The sequence below is a fragment of the Achroia grisella genome, unplaced genomic scaffold, assembly GCF_030625045.1.
Source record: "Achroia grisella isolate CSIRO2021 unplaced genomic scaffold, CSIRO_AGI_Agris_v1 utg5640, whole genome shotgun sequence".
Taxonomy (NCBI): Eukaryota; Metazoa; Arthropoda; class Insecta; order Lepidoptera; family Pyralidae; genus Achroia; species Achroia grisella.
This window is the reverse complement of record NW_026712945.1, coordinates 175,598-194,573: the sequence shown is the minus strand read 5'-3', so window position 1 is coordinate 194,573 and position 18,976 is coordinate 175,598. Positions and strand designations below refer to the sequence as shown.

The 18,976-nt window shown below is 32.2% G+C and overlaps 1 protein-coding gene across 1 annotated transcript; it reads left to right on the top strand.

The window, feature by feature from the left end:
- Nucleotides 1-2,607: 2,607 nt before the first annotated feature.
- LOC131848601 (meiosis-specific coiled-coil domain-containing protein MEIOC-like) lies at nt 2,608-13,357 on the top strand. Its single transcript, XM_059198519.1, has 10 exons — nt 2,608-2,673; nt 5,650-5,735; nt 7,149-8,245; nt 8,768-8,876; nt 9,325-9,547; nt 10,446-10,654; nt 11,128-11,255; nt 12,014-12,210; nt 12,813-12,923; nt 13,124-13,357. Exons 1-10 carry the CDS (start codon nt 2,608-2,610, stop codon nt 13,355-13,357), a joined length of 2,460 nt encoding a protein of 819 aa, XP_059054502.1.
- The last annotated feature ends 5,619 nt before the right edge of the window (nt 13,358-18,976 follow it).

The window sequence follows — 18,976 nt, the reverse complement described above, 5'->3', positions numbered from 1 at the left end:
TATGCACATGCGTTGCTTGATACAATTGCACTCACTCGCAATTTGATGCATCTCAAAGGGAATTCACACTCGAATTCAATTCGCCTGTTTGTAATTCTATTGCGTTATTCGATTAATTCGGATGTACCTTTCAGTGTAATGGATGAGAAATGTGTTTGCGTTAAAGCAATATTCGGAACATACATATATGGTTTAAACGTTAGGACACTTGATACGGCACGATTAATTTATGAAAATTATTATTGAGGGAAAAATAGAACGAAAGAGGGGTAGGGGAAGACTGAAACATAGCTACATCAAGCAAATTAAATACAAAATTGGAGTCGTGTCCTATATCTAAATATTTAAAGAGCATGATGGAAGATCGTGGAAAGTGTCAAGAACTCCACAGACAAGGCCGTAGCTCTTAAATTATGAATGAATGAATGCAATGATGTACAATTATTGCAATTTGATATTTTGTTCCATACCTACTTAGAAGAAAAAACTGAAGTATTATTTTGGATCATCACACGGAAACTTTAGATGCAATATAAAAGTAACAATAATTTAAAAGCTATTATGGATATAACATGACTATTGTAATCCTATGCTCCTAAATATATAAATAAAAAGAAATCACAAGAGCAGAAGCGTAGCGTTTGCATAACATAAAATTATTATCTTATTTTTCCGAAATATCTCCTTTTGAAAGTACATACTTTATCCTACGAAGATAAATCCATCAACTTCTAAGAATATATTTTTATATGTGTAGTACATATAAAAATATATTCTTAGGAGTTGATGGATGGTGGCAAACATTATCCTCCAATTCTTGTCCCTGACGGGTCTAGGGTAGCGCACTTTGAAACGGCGAGCACAATAGATCACCGTGCTACAAATCTTAGCACCTGACAATAGCCCAATTTTTTATTACATTATGCAGACTCTAAGATTTTAAATCTGTCCATAAATAACAAAAGTAATAGACACCAGATGACTGACTGAAAAAATCGTATTACGATTGAGGAAAAAAAAAAAACAACACATACAAACCCATTGACATTATAAATTTGTACTTTATTCTGATGAACAAATTAGCTATTCTTATCCCAGGAATCATACCTGTATTTTGAGTAAAATGAATAAAAAGTGTAGGGTTAATAATGTGGACTAATAAATAACCCTATTGTATACCAATGTACCAGGGGGAAGGGGATTGTTAGTAATGTGGACTCATGACTCCATTACTAGCAATGTACCATGTTAGTTTGACCTCCACGCGGTTCCCCCTGGACACCATCGTGATAAATTCCTGGTAAATTTGTCACGATGGGCTAACTGACCTGACCTCATGCTCATCTTATCATCCTCCATTGGGGCCCCGCCAGCGTAAACCGTTAGCGCAGGCGGAAGAACCAATCCATTATCATCCTTTAAAAAAATAAAAAATACCAATGTACCTACCACGTCAGTTTCACATCCAAGCAGTTACCCCTGGAAACCATCGAGATAAATTCTAGTGAATTTGTCAGATAGGCTAACTGACCTGATCTTATACTCGACTTAACATTCTCCACTGGTATTCCACCACCGTAAATCGTTGGTACCTATAGTGGTATAGGCGGGTACACCGTTCAATTATCATGTACATAAAATAATTTACAGGTCGACTGGATGAATCAGATCGTGGAAAGAGTACGAGCACAGATAATATTGTACGAGTAAGTAGAAATAATATTATCGGAAATCGATCTGTAATCAAATATTTAAACTTTTAAAGAAGACATACGTAAAAGCCATGCATTTCTCCGTATTGAATTTATATCGCCATCTGTTTTAGTGTGTTCAAACATTTCTCCCTATAGCGTGCTATGCTTATCTTGTTTAATAGTATACAAACGACTCAAAAGATGGCGCGCATACAACATACAGCTTTAAAGATCTAAATTAATGCGCATTATGTACTTGTTAATAAATTGTATTAAATATCTGTACAAAAAATAATAATTCATCAATGTAATATACAATACTAAGTAAAGTAATGTTTAGATATATTTAAGTGTTCAGTGGTATAAAGTATGAATGACAAAATATCACGGAAATATCCGCTACAATTTTAGTAGTGTAATTGTTACCAGTGTAAAAATTATGTATTTATACATAATATTTCCAATATCTAGGTATGTACTTTAAAAAATGAATAGTAAATTTAGGATTATCCGTTTCCATCAATTTATAATAATATTTTTTTATTATATAATTGCTAGTAAAATTTACATATTTCACTTAATTTCTCGCTATTTAAATTGTATGTGCTTTATACACCACATTAAAAAAAAATAAAAAAAGCCCGCGAAATTTAGTAAAATAATATAAAATTATTTTATAATATCCGTCTGTTTGCCTGAAAAATAATTGTTTCAAGTAAGTTTACCTAAATACATTATTTATTATATTTAAATTAAGGAGAATTGAACATGGCTATTTAAATTCTGTAGAAGCAAGCAGCAACACTGTGCTAGTAGGCACGTATAATTTTATATACACATGTAGGTCAATGAAAAAAATGGCTTAGCACTAAAAGCTCGTATGTATCGTGGCAAGAAATAATTTTTAATTTAAATGGCCTTCAGTGATTTATGTCACATAGGTAATGCGTATAAAACCGTGGAAAATGAAACAGATCAGGTAAGTGGTGTAGTGTTGTGTAAACTCGTGCCATTTTCATGGGTGTTGTAAATGTTTCGATCTGTCAATCTGACCCAAAATCCGGGAAAAATCTCAATAATAATTCCACAAAAGTGTTTCATAAGTTATATTGCGGAGTTAATTAACATTAAGGATTGTGTTTACAATTGTATACAGTGGTTGTGTTGGTTTCGGATATCATATTTTTTTGCTCAGAGGTGAATGATGACATCTGAAAAATGCACACAATATTTTTAGAATTATGTAGTTTGCACGCTACGGGACAGCATAACAAGGTAACACATACAGATCGTAAACATATTACTCAATCTTAACGCGGAGTACTTCATTCATAATAAGTTCAATATTTTTATTAGGTAATGAGTAGGACAGAATATTAGAGGTTGTTCTTACTTTCTCTACATTTTTGTTATGCTTGTGTCCTTCGTATTGGATTCCTAATAAAATCTGGTTGCTCTTTTTTACTAGGCATATTAATGTAAACAATACAGAATACACAATTTTAATTGCTTGTTTCAGAAAAATATACAGTTATGTATAACCATTTTCCACATGTAATTATTATGTACAATGTGTGTACTTCCTTTGCTGTTTGTTAAAGTCTTTACTAAAAAAGCATATCATGTTGGACTAAACCAACTGATATATTTTTACTTTAGGCATTTTAATATAAAAACCTTTACTTGTTATAAATTCTTTAAATGTGTCAAAGACTTAAGATCTAGAAATATAAAATTTTATATGACTGTGCAGTTCTATTTTTTTTTATCTGATTCTGTCTGATATATTAAACTTATGAAGAGATATACATCAGAGTTTGCATGTATATTACTATGTGAATATAATTAGGCTTTGTTTTACCCAATCTGAAATATCTAAATACTAACTGCACCCACAGTTGCATCCATGTGAAATATGTAGTGTATGTGTCATTCTAATGTATGAACTATATCATAGTTTCATAAAAATACATTCAGTAGTTTTTGCGTGTAAGAGTAACAAACATCCATCTATCCACTCTTATGTGTTTATAATATTAGTAAGATATTTCTGTACACTTTATACTAAATTTCATGATACATATATGTACTTTAAAGTATCTAGCGGTAACAAAGAAGGAAATATAATCAAATTCTTTGAACAAGATAGTGTAACAAGTGAAATCTTTTAATAAACAAGTATTTTGATAAATATATTTGTTAAATGAAGAAAATAAATTAAAGATCTATTTTCTTCATTTAACAAATATATTTATCATGTTTTTTTTAGTAATTTGAATGTAATATTTATGACAACAATACTCCATACTTTAAAATGCATCAAAATGTTTATAACTTGACTTAATATAATTACTATACATTATATAGACATATAATAAATTTATATATATGTATTACTGTTATATATATTTTGCTTTATATATTTTTTGACATCTCTCATTTATATTATTAGTATACCACCCACAATCTTTCTCTGCACCACTAATGATTGCCTGGTAGATAACTCTGCAAAGTGTTAAGTCCGCCATATGTACATTTTATTTTTGTGCAATTGAAGTTAAATAAATAGAATAATTTAAATAATCACTATTCATATGTTTACATTTTTGTTGTTTTCAATTATGTAAAGTTGGCAGCAGTACAAATACATTAAGGCATTTAGTCTGTCTTTAGCTACTATTATGTATGCACACATGATTTTAAAGATATAATAATTGGATTATGTATTTTTAACTGGTATGGTATGGTATACCATACCAGTTCTAAAAACAGCTTGTAGAACACCTCATGTGTTGCCACTTGGGACAAATAAGATGTCATGTCCCTGTAGTATATTCCTTTCAACTGAGATACAGCTTTTTTAACAACTTCATTGGTAACAGAAATAGGTGCGACAAAGGTATTCACATAGACCACTTTGTACAAAGTCTACCTCAGTTAAAATAGTGACATAGGATAGGCAGATTTGGCTAAAAGGCAGGGAACACAAAATAATGTGATTTCTCAAAATATTATTTGCAACTTAACCCAATTGCTGTATACCTATGTATTACTACCAGTTATCTGAAACTTTGTCTGCTCAATCCTTAAAAATATATTTTGAGGTAAAAGATAGCCTATGTATGTCCTCATGATATAATCTTTACATCAAATTTAGTTAAGATCTATTAACTTATCCCTGAAAAGGTAACAGACAGACACTTTCACATTATAATATTAGTATTGACATACATAGTGTGTAATTATCATTCATACAATTTTAATTTAAATTGTTAGTTTGGCAACAATATGAAGCAGTTTAACAGTTATAAACTGTACAACATTGTTGTATTCATAAATGATGATAATTACACAAAAACTATTAATAGATTGTTGACTTACACAGATTACATTATCCTGTGTGCAGTGCATGATATAATGGTGCAACCATCTTTGAATCACAATTTTATATCATTTGATTAACTATCTTGTTCTGCTATAAAGCTAATAAGTTTGTACAACAACAGTTTGTTTGTTTAACATTTGTTAAGGTTAGGTTATTAAAACATTTGTTGGTAGATTAAAAAAAAAAATATTTTGTGCACTTGTCATAAGTATAGCATATAAGTAATTTATTGGATCATATATGGCCCTGTGTGCGAAGCTATCCTGCTTTTTAGCACACAATCACATAATTTTAATTGTCAGGCATTGTTGCTTTTAGTAATAATAAAAAAGTACTGCATAAACGAAATTATATGGAACTACTAAGAAAAAAAACTAATAACATACATGAAAACATATTTAAAATATGGAAAATAAATAACACTGCACAATTTTATTTATAAATTTGTTCTTAATTGTTAATTTGTCTGCAATTTATTACACCCAATTCATGTGGTTGATAAGTTATTATAATTCAAATCAATTCGGAGTACATTCTATATAATATTATTTTGTTTTTATCATTTTCCAGTCGGAACGCATTATGGAAGAAAACTCAATGGTCCGAGATCTCATCACAAAGATCCTTGATGAGACTGGACCTACGGAAGGGAGCAGGTAATATTGCATTTAATAACATTATAGCTGATTAGTATATTATACATGAAATGTTATCTTGAATTAGTCATAAAAGTATATAAATTCCCGAATATGGTAGAACAAGACCCCCTTCTAAACTTTGTCTTATCAGGTTTAGTCTGGACGAGCTGTGTCGTCGACGTATTTCCATAGAGCGCGATGCGCTGTAATTGAAAGCGCTAATGAGACGGCATCGTCGTTACAGGCCGACTGACTCTTATCAGAAATGTAGGAGGACCCTTACTCTACATACGAAAGATCAGAATGTCAATGGTTTAAACCTGACCTAAATGCTAACAACGATAAGAATAATGACTTTATTGCCTTTCAACAAACTTTAAAAATTGTAGTTCTCATTTTATCCATATTGGGGAGAAAGGTATTGTTAGTAATGTGGACTAATAACAATATAGCTAGTAATGTACCATGTCCAGTTGATCTTCACATGTTCTCCGTGGAAACAGTCATGATAAAAGATCACGATGACCTGACCTGACCTCATCTTTGCTCGTCTTATCATCCTCAACTAGTGTGCAGAAAGCGTATACCGTTAATGCAGGCGGGTTCACCATTACATTATCATCTATATTGTCGTGTCGTTGTTTAGCTATTTCTTCATCCTATTAATTTTTAATCAAAATGGTTTATTCATCGTTTAATATCCTAAATTATAAATCTATATATGGACAACTGTCGTGTCCTACCTGTTTATTTTTATTTACAAGGTTACTAAAACGACGACGATCAGAAATAACTCACTAATTTGTCTTCGTGTTACAGAGCCTATATCACGATCTGACAAGTGTATTCGAAAAAATTACCTATATGTAAATAGTGCAAAGTCATATTTATATTTTGATAATTAAATAGTTCAGACAGTAGAGCAAACATGTGTACATATACTAGACACTTTCTATTTGAATTTATTAACTACATTTATTATAAAAAAAAATATCCTCAGGGCTGTAATCCTAGATGGGGTAGTCAAACGCATTACAACTATCGCCGTAACGATGACCGGAAGGGGGCGAACCTACTACAATCCGGTGTATTTATTATTACCGTGCATATTTTTTTTACTATGAAAACTATTAATTTTCCGACGTAATTGCTTCTACCGTTTATGGTTCGGATGTACACCTTACACCATAGTAGTTTGTGATGACATAGTAATTAGTGTAATGTTGGATATAATGACGGCAATTAGCAAAATATGCCGTCAAATGACTAAACTAAATAAGTACATCTGTAAATATTGCAATACGGCTCAAATTTGACTGGAATGTGGATTGCGTTATCTACTGTTAGTTTAATAGTAACAGGCGTCTTACTACTAACCTAACAATGCAGTTTAATTAGCAGTTTCACAATTTCTAATTATTTTCTTTCCAGCTCTGTACAATCACCGGAAAAGACTTTAAGCATACCATCGAATAACGCGCAATACCCCAAAACTGATACAAACTCACCGTTCATGCCTCCATCGTTCAACTACCAAAACAACCATACAACTTCGTACAACTTCGGCCAAAACGAACAAAATGGCTTCAACTTCAATCTACAAAACGGTTTTGGTAATTCGAACTTCGTCAATTATCATGACAATGACGTAGGACTTTTAGGTCTCGATACAGTCACTGACTCCTCAGATGTGACGCCGGAGCAACTAAATCTTCTCAGGCTAGCCGCTCAGGAGATCGGCGGCGCTCAATTTTCAAGCCCCAATGAAAAGTACTATAACTTCTTCGACCAAAGCCAAAGAAACTCACTACCTGATACAATGTTCCCTTCTAATAACTATAATAGACCCAACAGTCTCAACTTGGACATGAATTACAATTCAAGTTACGATAGCACGTTTAACAACACGCACAGATTTCCGAATAAATTTGAAAATTTCAAGGAGCAAACTCAGGATACTGACTTGCTTTCTTATTTGAGCCAGTTGAACATGTCTGTAGATCGTAGTCGCGATGAAACAATGCCAAACATGGATTATAAACTGCCCATGGACAATGGACATTATCAGGGCGAGGACTTTAACAAAATACAGGACAATAAGATGTTTTTTAACAGAAATTTCCAACCGCCTCAGAAAAGCTTTAACGGGGACAACTTCTATGATATGATGTCACAAATCAATGAGAGGAATCCAATGGGACAGAATTTCGAATTTAACCAGCCGACCCCAGTGTCGAGTGGTAACACAATAAACTATAAACCCAATGGTTTCCACCAGAATGACTTTATGCAGAGACGTGATGTGAATCAAATCATGCAGCGTGAGAATTACCAACCGACTGGTGCTATGAATGAGCAAAGAGGCAATTTCGATAATGGATTGGGGAGAGATAACGGACAAGCGGCTCTTATGAGGCAGAATCAGGAGTTAGCGAGGCACATGAGTTTGTTGATGAGAAATCGGCCCCCACCTAATCAGCTCAATGTTGATGTTTCCTTTTTGCCGGACAATGCTCCTTTCAATCTTGGTGAGTACTTTAATATTTGGTTTTAATGTACAATATCTTAAATTAAATTAAATGTTTCAATTTGCTTGAAATATGGTATAAGTACATTTTGTATTGATATACCCGTAATTGGTCTAGCGGTTTAGAATACCGCTTTGCAAATATTTATTCTAGAATTATTTCGGTGTAAGACTGAAAATTATAAGGCAGTAAAATTACGGTACACGTGGCATGACCTCTTAGTCATCATCTCATATTCGGAAGGGCAACGGATTAGTGGTATCACAGGCATCACATGATAACGTAATGTCCATAGTGCTGTTCATGTATTTAGGGGGTGTTTCCATGGATCCACTACATCCATTCTATGATAGAGTGGGAAACATCGAGCAGTTCCTGCGACTTGTGACCCGGGTGTGTCTCGAGAACTGCTTTGAGTTTCCCTTTTTTATTATTAGAAATATATGACCTTAAAAACTTATATTGTTGCAATTTTTGTTCCCCAAAATATGTTTGTGTAATTCAATGATATGTCTTTGTTAGGTTTGGGCGCTTTATTAGGACCCAGTCCGCCGGTCCCACCACCCGTGTTGCCGTCACCGATGTTAGATCTACCCCTGCTAGCGCCTTTCTACGCTATGAGGAACATGAGGTATTTTTCTTCTTATTATTTGTACAGTCTTTACAGTAATATATATTAGGTTCATTTAAAAAAATTATAATAATTATATATAATGTTATTTATTATTATTTAGTACTTTAACAGTGATGTGTATTTCAGTCTCACCTATTATAGCCACCAAGCAGCATAATTTGTGAGGCGTGTTTTGGTTGTAAGGTGCACATTAGGCAGTGCAGTTACAGATTAAGGCTCATGAGATCTTAGTCCTTTGATATGGCAATGTAAGAGTAGTATCACGGGTGTCACATAATAAAGTCCATATTGCTATTTTTGTCTCCAAGAATGCGACGGTGACCATCAACTTTTCGTGAGCCGTCAACTTCTTTACGATTCTAATTTTATAAAACATCTTTGGACATTATAATGTCTTTCCATATTCTCAAAACTAAATATGGCAATACAATACTTTCTCCAACAGAGGTGCGGCGACGTCATCAGGCATACTCCACGCGCGACTTGACTCCTGCTACGAACAATGGAGGCAGTTGGAGCGCGAACGCAAACGAACAGAGGCTCGGCTGGCTCTCGCGTACCCTGGACGTGCAGTCTCATCTTCCAACTCTATCCCCGTGCCACGGCTGCCACCTTGTCCAACCAGGGTCGACCGCCTCACGGTTGACATGCTGAGGGAGCATACCAAGGTAATATGGTGAACCTGTCATTAAGGTTTCTCAACTGGCTGATAGAAAACTTTAATTATAGTCATAATTAAAGTTTTCAATCTAACTCTATCTCTAACTTCAATTATGACATCAGGCCAGGTATGTAAAATTGTTAACTTTTTTTAATGTGAATGCTATGCTAGACAATAAAGCAAAACACTAAAAAGACTATCAAAGAAAACTCAAACATAGATATTTAAAATTCTTTACTAGTTTTCTATCAATTCAGTGTGGTAATGCTGCCAGCGTTATAGGAACCTTTGGGTCGAGTACGATATGTGTTAATGTTGTTGATAATGTTATTTGATAATTTATAATATTTTATTGTATACTTGTAGTTTAATTATAACTGCATTGCCAAAATATATTAAACATTCAGGAGTTGTATAAAAACAAATGACGAATTGTGCCTTCCGAATGGAAACTATAGTCGCAAATATAATATATAATATATATCCATGGAATATGGTTTTTTTCTTTTTTATGGGTGATTATGGAATGGTGCACCTGCTTGCGCTAACGGTTTACGCTGGCGGGGCACCAGTGGAGGATGATAGAATGAACATGAGGTCAGGTCAGTTAGCCCATCGTAACAAATTCACCAGGAATTCATCACGATGGTTTCCAGGGGGAACCGCGTGGAGGTCAACCTGACATGGTACATTGCTAGTAATAGGTCATGAATCCACATTATATCACCTTCCCCCCCATGGAATATGGTTAAATTACTTCATACAATGTCATTTTAATTGCAGTGTTTTGTCACTATCTTGCAAATAAAGAATACTTACTGAAAGGCAGGGACAAAACATTTCAGATTTTGTTGTTTGAATAAAGTTTATTCCTAATTCTAAAAATAAAATTTTGTTTTTTCTAGGTGTTAACATTAATGGGTAAGATGGAAACTCTACGTGCAAGCGTTTGCGTGGCTCAGAACAAGAAACCCAACAGGTCTGAAGATCCTAAGATAACTGTACTGAAACGCGGACAAGAGAATGTTAGCGACAAGGAGAAGGAGGTGGGAGTGGACCCGGCTACTTTTGATCCTACCACATGGAGAGAGGATGTAAAGAATTTGGCTGAAATGTGAGTATTTTTACATTACAGTTACTTTTGTCTTAAACCTTCAATGTATTGCAAACCTAATACAATACAGTTTTCACTAAAAATGTTAATTTTAGGAAAATCTACAATAAACTTCAACTTTAAAATTACATTCCACAATTTGGAAATTTTCAGTTTCAGTATTGTGGCATTGGACGAAACCATAGGTACACTATTCCATTATCATCCATAAAAAAAGAATGAATGCTGGAAATAAAGATATCATTATTGATGGCCTTGGTCCTTATTATTGACAGTCGGATGACACCGCTTTACTTCCTATGGTCGCAGATTCGATTCCTCGAACGGTGCAAACATTTGTAGTATGATTGTTTGTATCGGTCTGGGTGTTTCATAACACAAACTGTGATTGCCGTGGGACTAGATGGCGCTGTGTCAATTGTCCAGGGTTATTTTTTATTATAAAATATGTTGTATTTGTTGTTCGTGAGCAGTGCACCGCACAGTGAAGTGGAAAGCGCGATGTTAGCCTGGCGCAGTGCAGTGGGAGCTGTGCAGGCTGCGAGACGACGAGAACTCGCGCCGCACCATCACCACCAGCACCGGTACCTGCGGACAGACCGTGAGTACACCCTCACTCGTGTAGCCCAGTCGGATGATAGTAATAACCGACCGTGAGTACACCCTCACTCGTATAGCCCAGTCGGATGACAGTAATAACCGACCGTGAGTACACCCTCACTCGTATAGCCCAGTCGGATGACAGTAATAACCGACCGTGAGTACACCCTTACTCGTGTAGTCCAGTCGGATGATAGTAATAACTAGTGGTCGCAGTTATATATTATATATATGTTTAGCTGTTCTCGCGACTTCGTCCGCTTGGAATTTAAACTTATTTTTCTAAAATGAAAGTAGCCTAAGTTACTTCTTATTACATCAGCTACCTGCCAAAAAATGCCCCATCAAAATTGGTCCAGCCATTTCAGAGATTACAAATAGACAGACAAAAATTGTAAAAAATGTTATTTTGGTGTATGTACCATATTTATATTCATATGCATGTAGTAAAAAAGGTTATGTCAGTATTACAGAAATTCCAATTTTATTTATATGTGTAGATATTATTGCATAATCAATTTAAATTTGGTTATGTTTCACATTCAGTAAGACGACAAATAATATTAAATACAATGTTAATATATTATTAATTTGACATATGTCTGTCTGTGTTAAATACATAGTAGTGTGGGCAATGTGTTTTTATAGATTTAATGTATCTTTTTATGCATAATTAAAAAGTATATTAACATTCGGCATTTTTTTTCTATATAAACTATAACATGCGAGATTTTATACTAATGATATACAATCCAACAGCCATCTTGCAACTAGCGGAGGCTGTGAAACAGTTAGGTATCTGCGCACGTCGCGCCCGCTGCGCCATGTGGTGTGATCTGACGCTCACCGTCGCACTCGCGCCGCGGGACGGCCCGCCCGCCGCCACCACAGCCACCACCGCCGCCACCACAGCCACAACCACCACCACCACGCCCGCCAATACCAAGCCAACTGCGGTGAGTCACTTTTGTACTTCTATACTAAGAGCCATAATGGTGATTACAGCATTTTTTAGTCGTAGCTTCCCCTCTATTACTAATCGAATATTATACTATATTGATATTCTTTGTTGCTCTTACATATATATAATAAAATATAACATAGTTGACGGCCTCGTTGGTCTAGTGGTTTAGCACACCGCCTTATTTCCGATAGTCGCGTGTTCGATTTCTCGCACGGCCCAATTTTTTTTTATTCATGAGTATGATTTTGTATCAGTTATCAGTACCCATAACGCAAGTTTTAACTAGCTTATCTTGGGTCTAGATGGCGCTGTGTGAATTGTCCTGAGATTATAGTTATAAAAATGTGAGAAAGTGTGCTAGTTGAAGCGACGACTTTGTGGGGTTGCGGATAATAACTGGAAGAGAAAGGTTGAGATCGTGCCCTATGATGTTCCTTGGGAGAGACCTATGTCCAGTGAGCTGATGATGATGATGTGTTCATATTTTACCAACATAATTTATAAGTAATTTATTAACATAATATGAATTATGAGTATCCGAATCACATAAATAAATAAATTATATTTATATATTCTAAAAAATATATTTCATAGAACGAGGCTACTACCCAGTTTGCAGTACCTGCGCAGAAGCAAACACAAGACAACGCCGTCAGCAGTTCGAATCAAAGTAATTTGAAACAGACTAACGCAGAAAAGAAAGAGGTAAGTTAGTTCTTAGCTGACTTAGACAAAATAAAATATGAATATATGTTGTTACTATAAATTAATATATATATACTATATAATAAATGTATGTCTCATCACATTTCTTTTCACATAATAACTAACTTATGCACCCCTTAGCTTGTCACATAATTTATAAGAGGTCCCTAAACTAAATGAAAAAAACACTCAATCCACAGGAAAAACCCAACGAGACAGCAAAGAATGAGACTAAACCAGAAAGCAACACAAACAACAAATCGAACAAGCAATCAGACAAACAACAAGAGAAGAATCAACAGAGACGTGCGCAGAACTACAGGAAGGTCAACCAAGGCAAGAACGATTTCTATCAGAAGAACCAAAGGTATGATAACCGGTTCATGCATAACCGACATCCATATCATTACCTAGCTACAGGCCCTATTAATTGAGCTTTTTAATATGTTTATCACGGAAACACTTATTTTCAATTAAACTTGCAGATTTTTATACTACTAGCTTTATCCCGAGGCGTTATGCTCGTAGAATATACAACCTATGTCACTCACCAATTAAGTATCTATATATACTAAGAAATATATAAATCTTTTTTTCTGAAGAATTATAAGTTTATTTATATCAATAAACATACAAAAACTTTTCCTATTTATGATACCATAGATTACTGAGATGTGGTAGCAATAGTGTAATAAGAAATTATCCAATTGAAGCCAGAATCAGGTCTTTTATAGGGTAGAGAGAACTGACTAATTTACTTTATGCAATATATTTTTTGAGGTGTATGCTTGAATTAATAATAAAAAACAACTTTCATGATAATATAACTTTTAATCTATACGTTTAGTGTTTGAGATAAGTTGGTTTTATTTGCTTTAATTGATCATACCCTAAAACTGTAATAATTAAGAGGCATGTACTCCGTACCTGGTACTTTTAAAATGAAAAAGAAAATTAACTACTTACTAAGCTTTTACAGAATAACATAGTACATATTCGAATGACAATATAATAATGTTATTTTTTTAATAATTATATAAAAAATGATAAATCTGCAAATTTAAATGAACATAAGTATCCCAATTATTCTCGTAATATTTCATATAAAAATCCATCCTAACGATTCATATGTGATTTCACAATATAATAAGTAAAGTCAATATATCTAAATTTGGCTTAGGCACTTGATAAATTAGTGAAAAGCTATTTATAGCCAATTTTAATACCAAGAATTTCATAATGTTGTTTTCTACTAAAATTTAATAATATGGCTAAATGCAATGAGCCATCCGCCATGTTGGTGAAACTGCGAAATACTATTATTCTAGTTAAAATTATATGTCTAATTATTATAGGTCTGTAGTTTTTTGACAGCATTCTCTGTGTGTAATCTCATTGAAAAGAAAACTTTATTTAATGTAATTCATATAATCTATTACTATTTTAAATATATAAAATACTTGAAAACAATTTTATGCCAAAAATGAAATAAACATTTAATGAAATATACAAAATATCTACAGTTTTGCTAATGAATTTGTAATTTTTATACATATATATAATTAAATTGTTTCCACAGACAGTGCTGTCTAAAATAATGTTAGGCCATTTCTCTATGAAAGGGGACGTTGCAATCCTAAGGTCACTTTGTTATTTGTCGGTCCTGTATTGTTATGACCAGGTAGTTATCGGTCTGTATTAATTTAGCAGAAATATTTATCGAATGTCTGTATGTGAACGCTTAATATAGTATAAAATGTTATATTTACATAGTAAAATATTGTGCTGACAAATGAGAAAGTAGCCTAAATAGATGTCATATCAAACGTACGTTTCATATTAAAATTACGAATTGCACTTTTTATGAAACAACAATAACGCATTTAAATTATACGATTGTAAAGAGTGAATTCGTAATATACTAACACAGGTAATCTGAGACCACAATTATAATATTAATATATAAAGAAAACATACATAATGTTACTCTGATTAGAAGTGTTTAGGTTAGTATTGCGCCGGTGTCCTGCATTATTTAATCATGCTTGGCTGGATTAAGAATAATATGATATATCACAAAATGGACGACGGTACTGCGCTCAAAATTATTCAAATTGATATAAAAAAAATATATTTTAGCTTAATAATATAAGTTATTTATTTTATTGTCTGCACCTACAGAATTCTACATTATAGGAAAAGTATATACTTTACTTAAGTAAAAAAAGACGATCGTTAGTATATTTTCAGTAAGTAATACTAGTTAATGAAGTTACTAAGTTTATTTAAAAGCATGGTGCTCCAGAACAGAGTATTTTATTTAGATTTGTTTTTTAATGATAAGAGTATAAATTACGCTTAAAGCTTATTTCTATAATGCTATAAAAAACCAGAGTCTCACGGAAATATAAACTTGATCTATATTAAATATATGACAAATTATATTGATTTACTTTGTTCTTCTCGTATTTATTGGGGTTTTAGTGCCTCGATCAATGATATCTAATATTATTCTTATACATATCTGTTTATCTACATTAACTATATTATTTCCGTACACATTTTTTGGAAGATTTTATTTGACCCGTCGTTCATTTAGTGGTAGGTCAATGTAATAAAGTATTATGTCTCCACAATAGGAGATCCTCGAGGTTGGCTAGTTGGCTAGTTATTAACTATACTTGCCAAATGCTTTTATTTGGTGTGAGCGAAACAATAAATTTATTATGAATGTGGAAATTTTTATAATGATGATAAGGTCTTTGGCTCAAATATTTGTGTATTAAAGTTTTATGTAAAAATATACATAATAGTTCATATACAGGTTGTGATAGTTACCTTTTCTATTACACTCTGTATACAGTCTGAAGTGTGTTGGCGGTATTTGGGAAATTAAAACACTATCCACTAAGTAACCTATCAAAATATGAAAGTAAGAACCTCTTGTCCCTTAAAAATATTTCATATACAGTTGCATTACATATACAGTTCATATACAGCATGTTTCTTTGAAAATATTGTTCAGTCTCACGGATACTATAGTTGGATATGTTTTTTTTTATTTCTTTAATTACAATTTATATATTATGAAATATTGTTTTAAATTATATAAGTAAATAATGTGTTGTCTACCTTATTACTAATAATAATGCTTGTAAATTTCAAAATTGTAACTTACTATTTAATAATGTATTTTATCATGGATTTTGACGTCCAGGCAAATTTTGGCTAAACGGCGTCGTTATTTATATCATCTAAAATTTCATTTTTCATTGAAATAATCCAAATTATTATATATTTATTTATATCTGTTTAAGGAAATTATATAATATTTTAGTCATGATTTTGATAAAAAAAAATATGCATTAGAATGCATAGACTCTTTAAACATGCAATTTCAGCTCTAATATTGCTTAAGAATTTATTTATTTTCTATATACAACACGTGAATATCATTGTTCTTAAAAGACATCTTCTAGTCATCATAAATAGTAATATGACCATAAACTAATAGGATCATTAACATTGACTGATATTATAACCAAAAGTTTTATATTGAAACGCACGTTTCGCTCACACCAACCTAATAAGGGAACCTTTAATAAAATGTGATGTTTCTACAACTAGTTGACACTATTTTAATATATCACGTTTCGTGCAAATTATAAAAGAAACAAAAAAAAAGTATAAAATGAAGTTATGAACTATTAGTGTGTAAGTGTACCACTTTTATTTATTAATGTGGATATTTTCAAATGAATTTGTATGGACGTAGTTAGTGCTTATGACGGTGGTATAAGGGTTATTGATTTAAAGGATCATCGCGGTCGTGTTAGGAATTGTATCGCTTCTATAGAAGGATCGGATAGTTTTCGTCAATTCTTAATTTTAATTTGTACTCTAGCATAGTAACCCTTCGATGCTTCGGTACAAATGGCATTACGGCCATAGTGCATTTGTGTTATTTAGTATTTTTTACGGCCGATCGTTGTAGAATCTTGAATTGAATAGTCAGTTCCTCATCTCTATAGATTAGTTGGGGTTTTTAGTCACTTTTTGAATGTTATTTAAAAAAATTCGTAATGATTTGGTTTCGAGTGCTGGCTTTGACTTGTGTCCAGTCTCAGTTATTTAACAGAGATATATCCTTCGTTATGCTGCTTGCAATTAAGCTTTTATTATTGCATTAATCGTAAATTATATTATAACCTACAAAATGGTGCACAAACACTATTTTTTTTTCATACGTTAAGGAATAAACCAAAATAATCTTAGTTTATTCAATCTTCCATCTTATGTTAGTAGTTATAAGATCCAAAATATTTTTACGTACAATTTTATTAACACCTCATTGTATATTGTGAATTTATATATTTACATTGCAAATTGACAAAATGCTCGTTTGAATGAATTAGAAAGAAAATGTTAACGGCTATAAGAGTATTTAATTTTTAGTGTTCGTTGAATGGTAGTGCCTTTTCTATTAAAATGTGCATGCATTTTAAAAGCCCTATGCAATGTTGTGTACAAAAAAATCATAATGAAATAACTGTTATTATTTAAAAACGTTACTTTTCTCTATAGATTTTAGTTTCTAATATTAAGTTTTTACTTATTATTTGTGATGCATTTTACTTTTGTGGTTCGATGCCCGTTATAGCGGTTGGTGTTGTGTTAGTAAGATACACTTAACTGCCAACGCATAAATACAAAGTTTATTATAAATTAACCTTATTACTATAGTTATACGGGTGTTTATTGTTTGTTCTCATCTCAAAATTAACCGTCTAAAACATCGGTTTAACAAACCTCAAAACCCGACTAGGAAAATAAAACGTGTTTATGCTTGTACTCGAAAATAAATAATAAAATAGCTTTAATTCCAGGAAAATTTCGTCGCTTATATGCAGAAAGTTTTAAAATACTAACTTTTTCAATATTTTTATACAATATTCAATATTATTGATATGTATCTTGTTGTCTTGACTCACTAATTCGACAAATCTTTTTACCTTTTGTGTCCTCTTTTACTACATAAAATTTGTTTTTTTTTATTGTTTACTTCTATTAGGGTTTCTATCTCTCGCCTTACAATTAATAACAAATAGATAATAAGAACATACTTAGAATTATATTTATAAAAAAAAATAAGATTATTATTTGAAGGTGATGTTAATATAGCTACAAATAGTTTACAATAGGTGTTAGTGTGTTCAATATAATAGCTTAAATTATTTTTCTGGTCGGGCTTTATAAGGAACCCTTATTCGAACGCTTCCATTTTAAAATATAAATAATAGTACAATCAATATGCACTTAGCATACGAATTTAGTATGTAGTAAAAATATATTCACTTATAAAAAATATATGTAGCACAATAATAAAATGTTTAGTTTCTTAGTAAATTTTAGTAGTTAGTTATTAATTATTATTTCTCATACTGTTGATTGGACGACTACTCCTTAAATGAATTATAATGAAGTTGTCTTCTCGATGTCATGTTAGTATTATAAAATTTAATATCTCGATGTTTAATATACGATGGATTTAAAACGTTGCTTCGTATACTCACAATAAAGATTTTTTTATTATAATAATATGATCTTTATATAGATTTCTATTCCGAGATGTCATTCTGTCAATTTTTCTTTATGATTTCATTAGATAATATACATTTTTATTCTCATTTCATACTACTGGGCTTGAATCCCTCGCATCCTCTAATTCATTGCCTACGTGTTTTCTAATGTATGTTATCATCTATAATTCAGTCTTTTAGCCAGAGATCCTTCTGTCCGTACGTCTAATCAATGGACATCTTTTTCTTATAAATTCCGTTGGGCTTCTACTCTAATAAACTTATGTCCATATCCTATTTATTATCTGATAGTTGTTCGTTTTGATTGTTTGTATACCCGAAGCTTCACTCTGTGTATAACATTAACGAATACATTGTTTTAAAAATTGAAGTATAACTACTTCAACATAACATCAAAAATAGTTTTAATTACTTTTTTTTTGTTGTGTAAATATGTAAATGACAAATGATCTA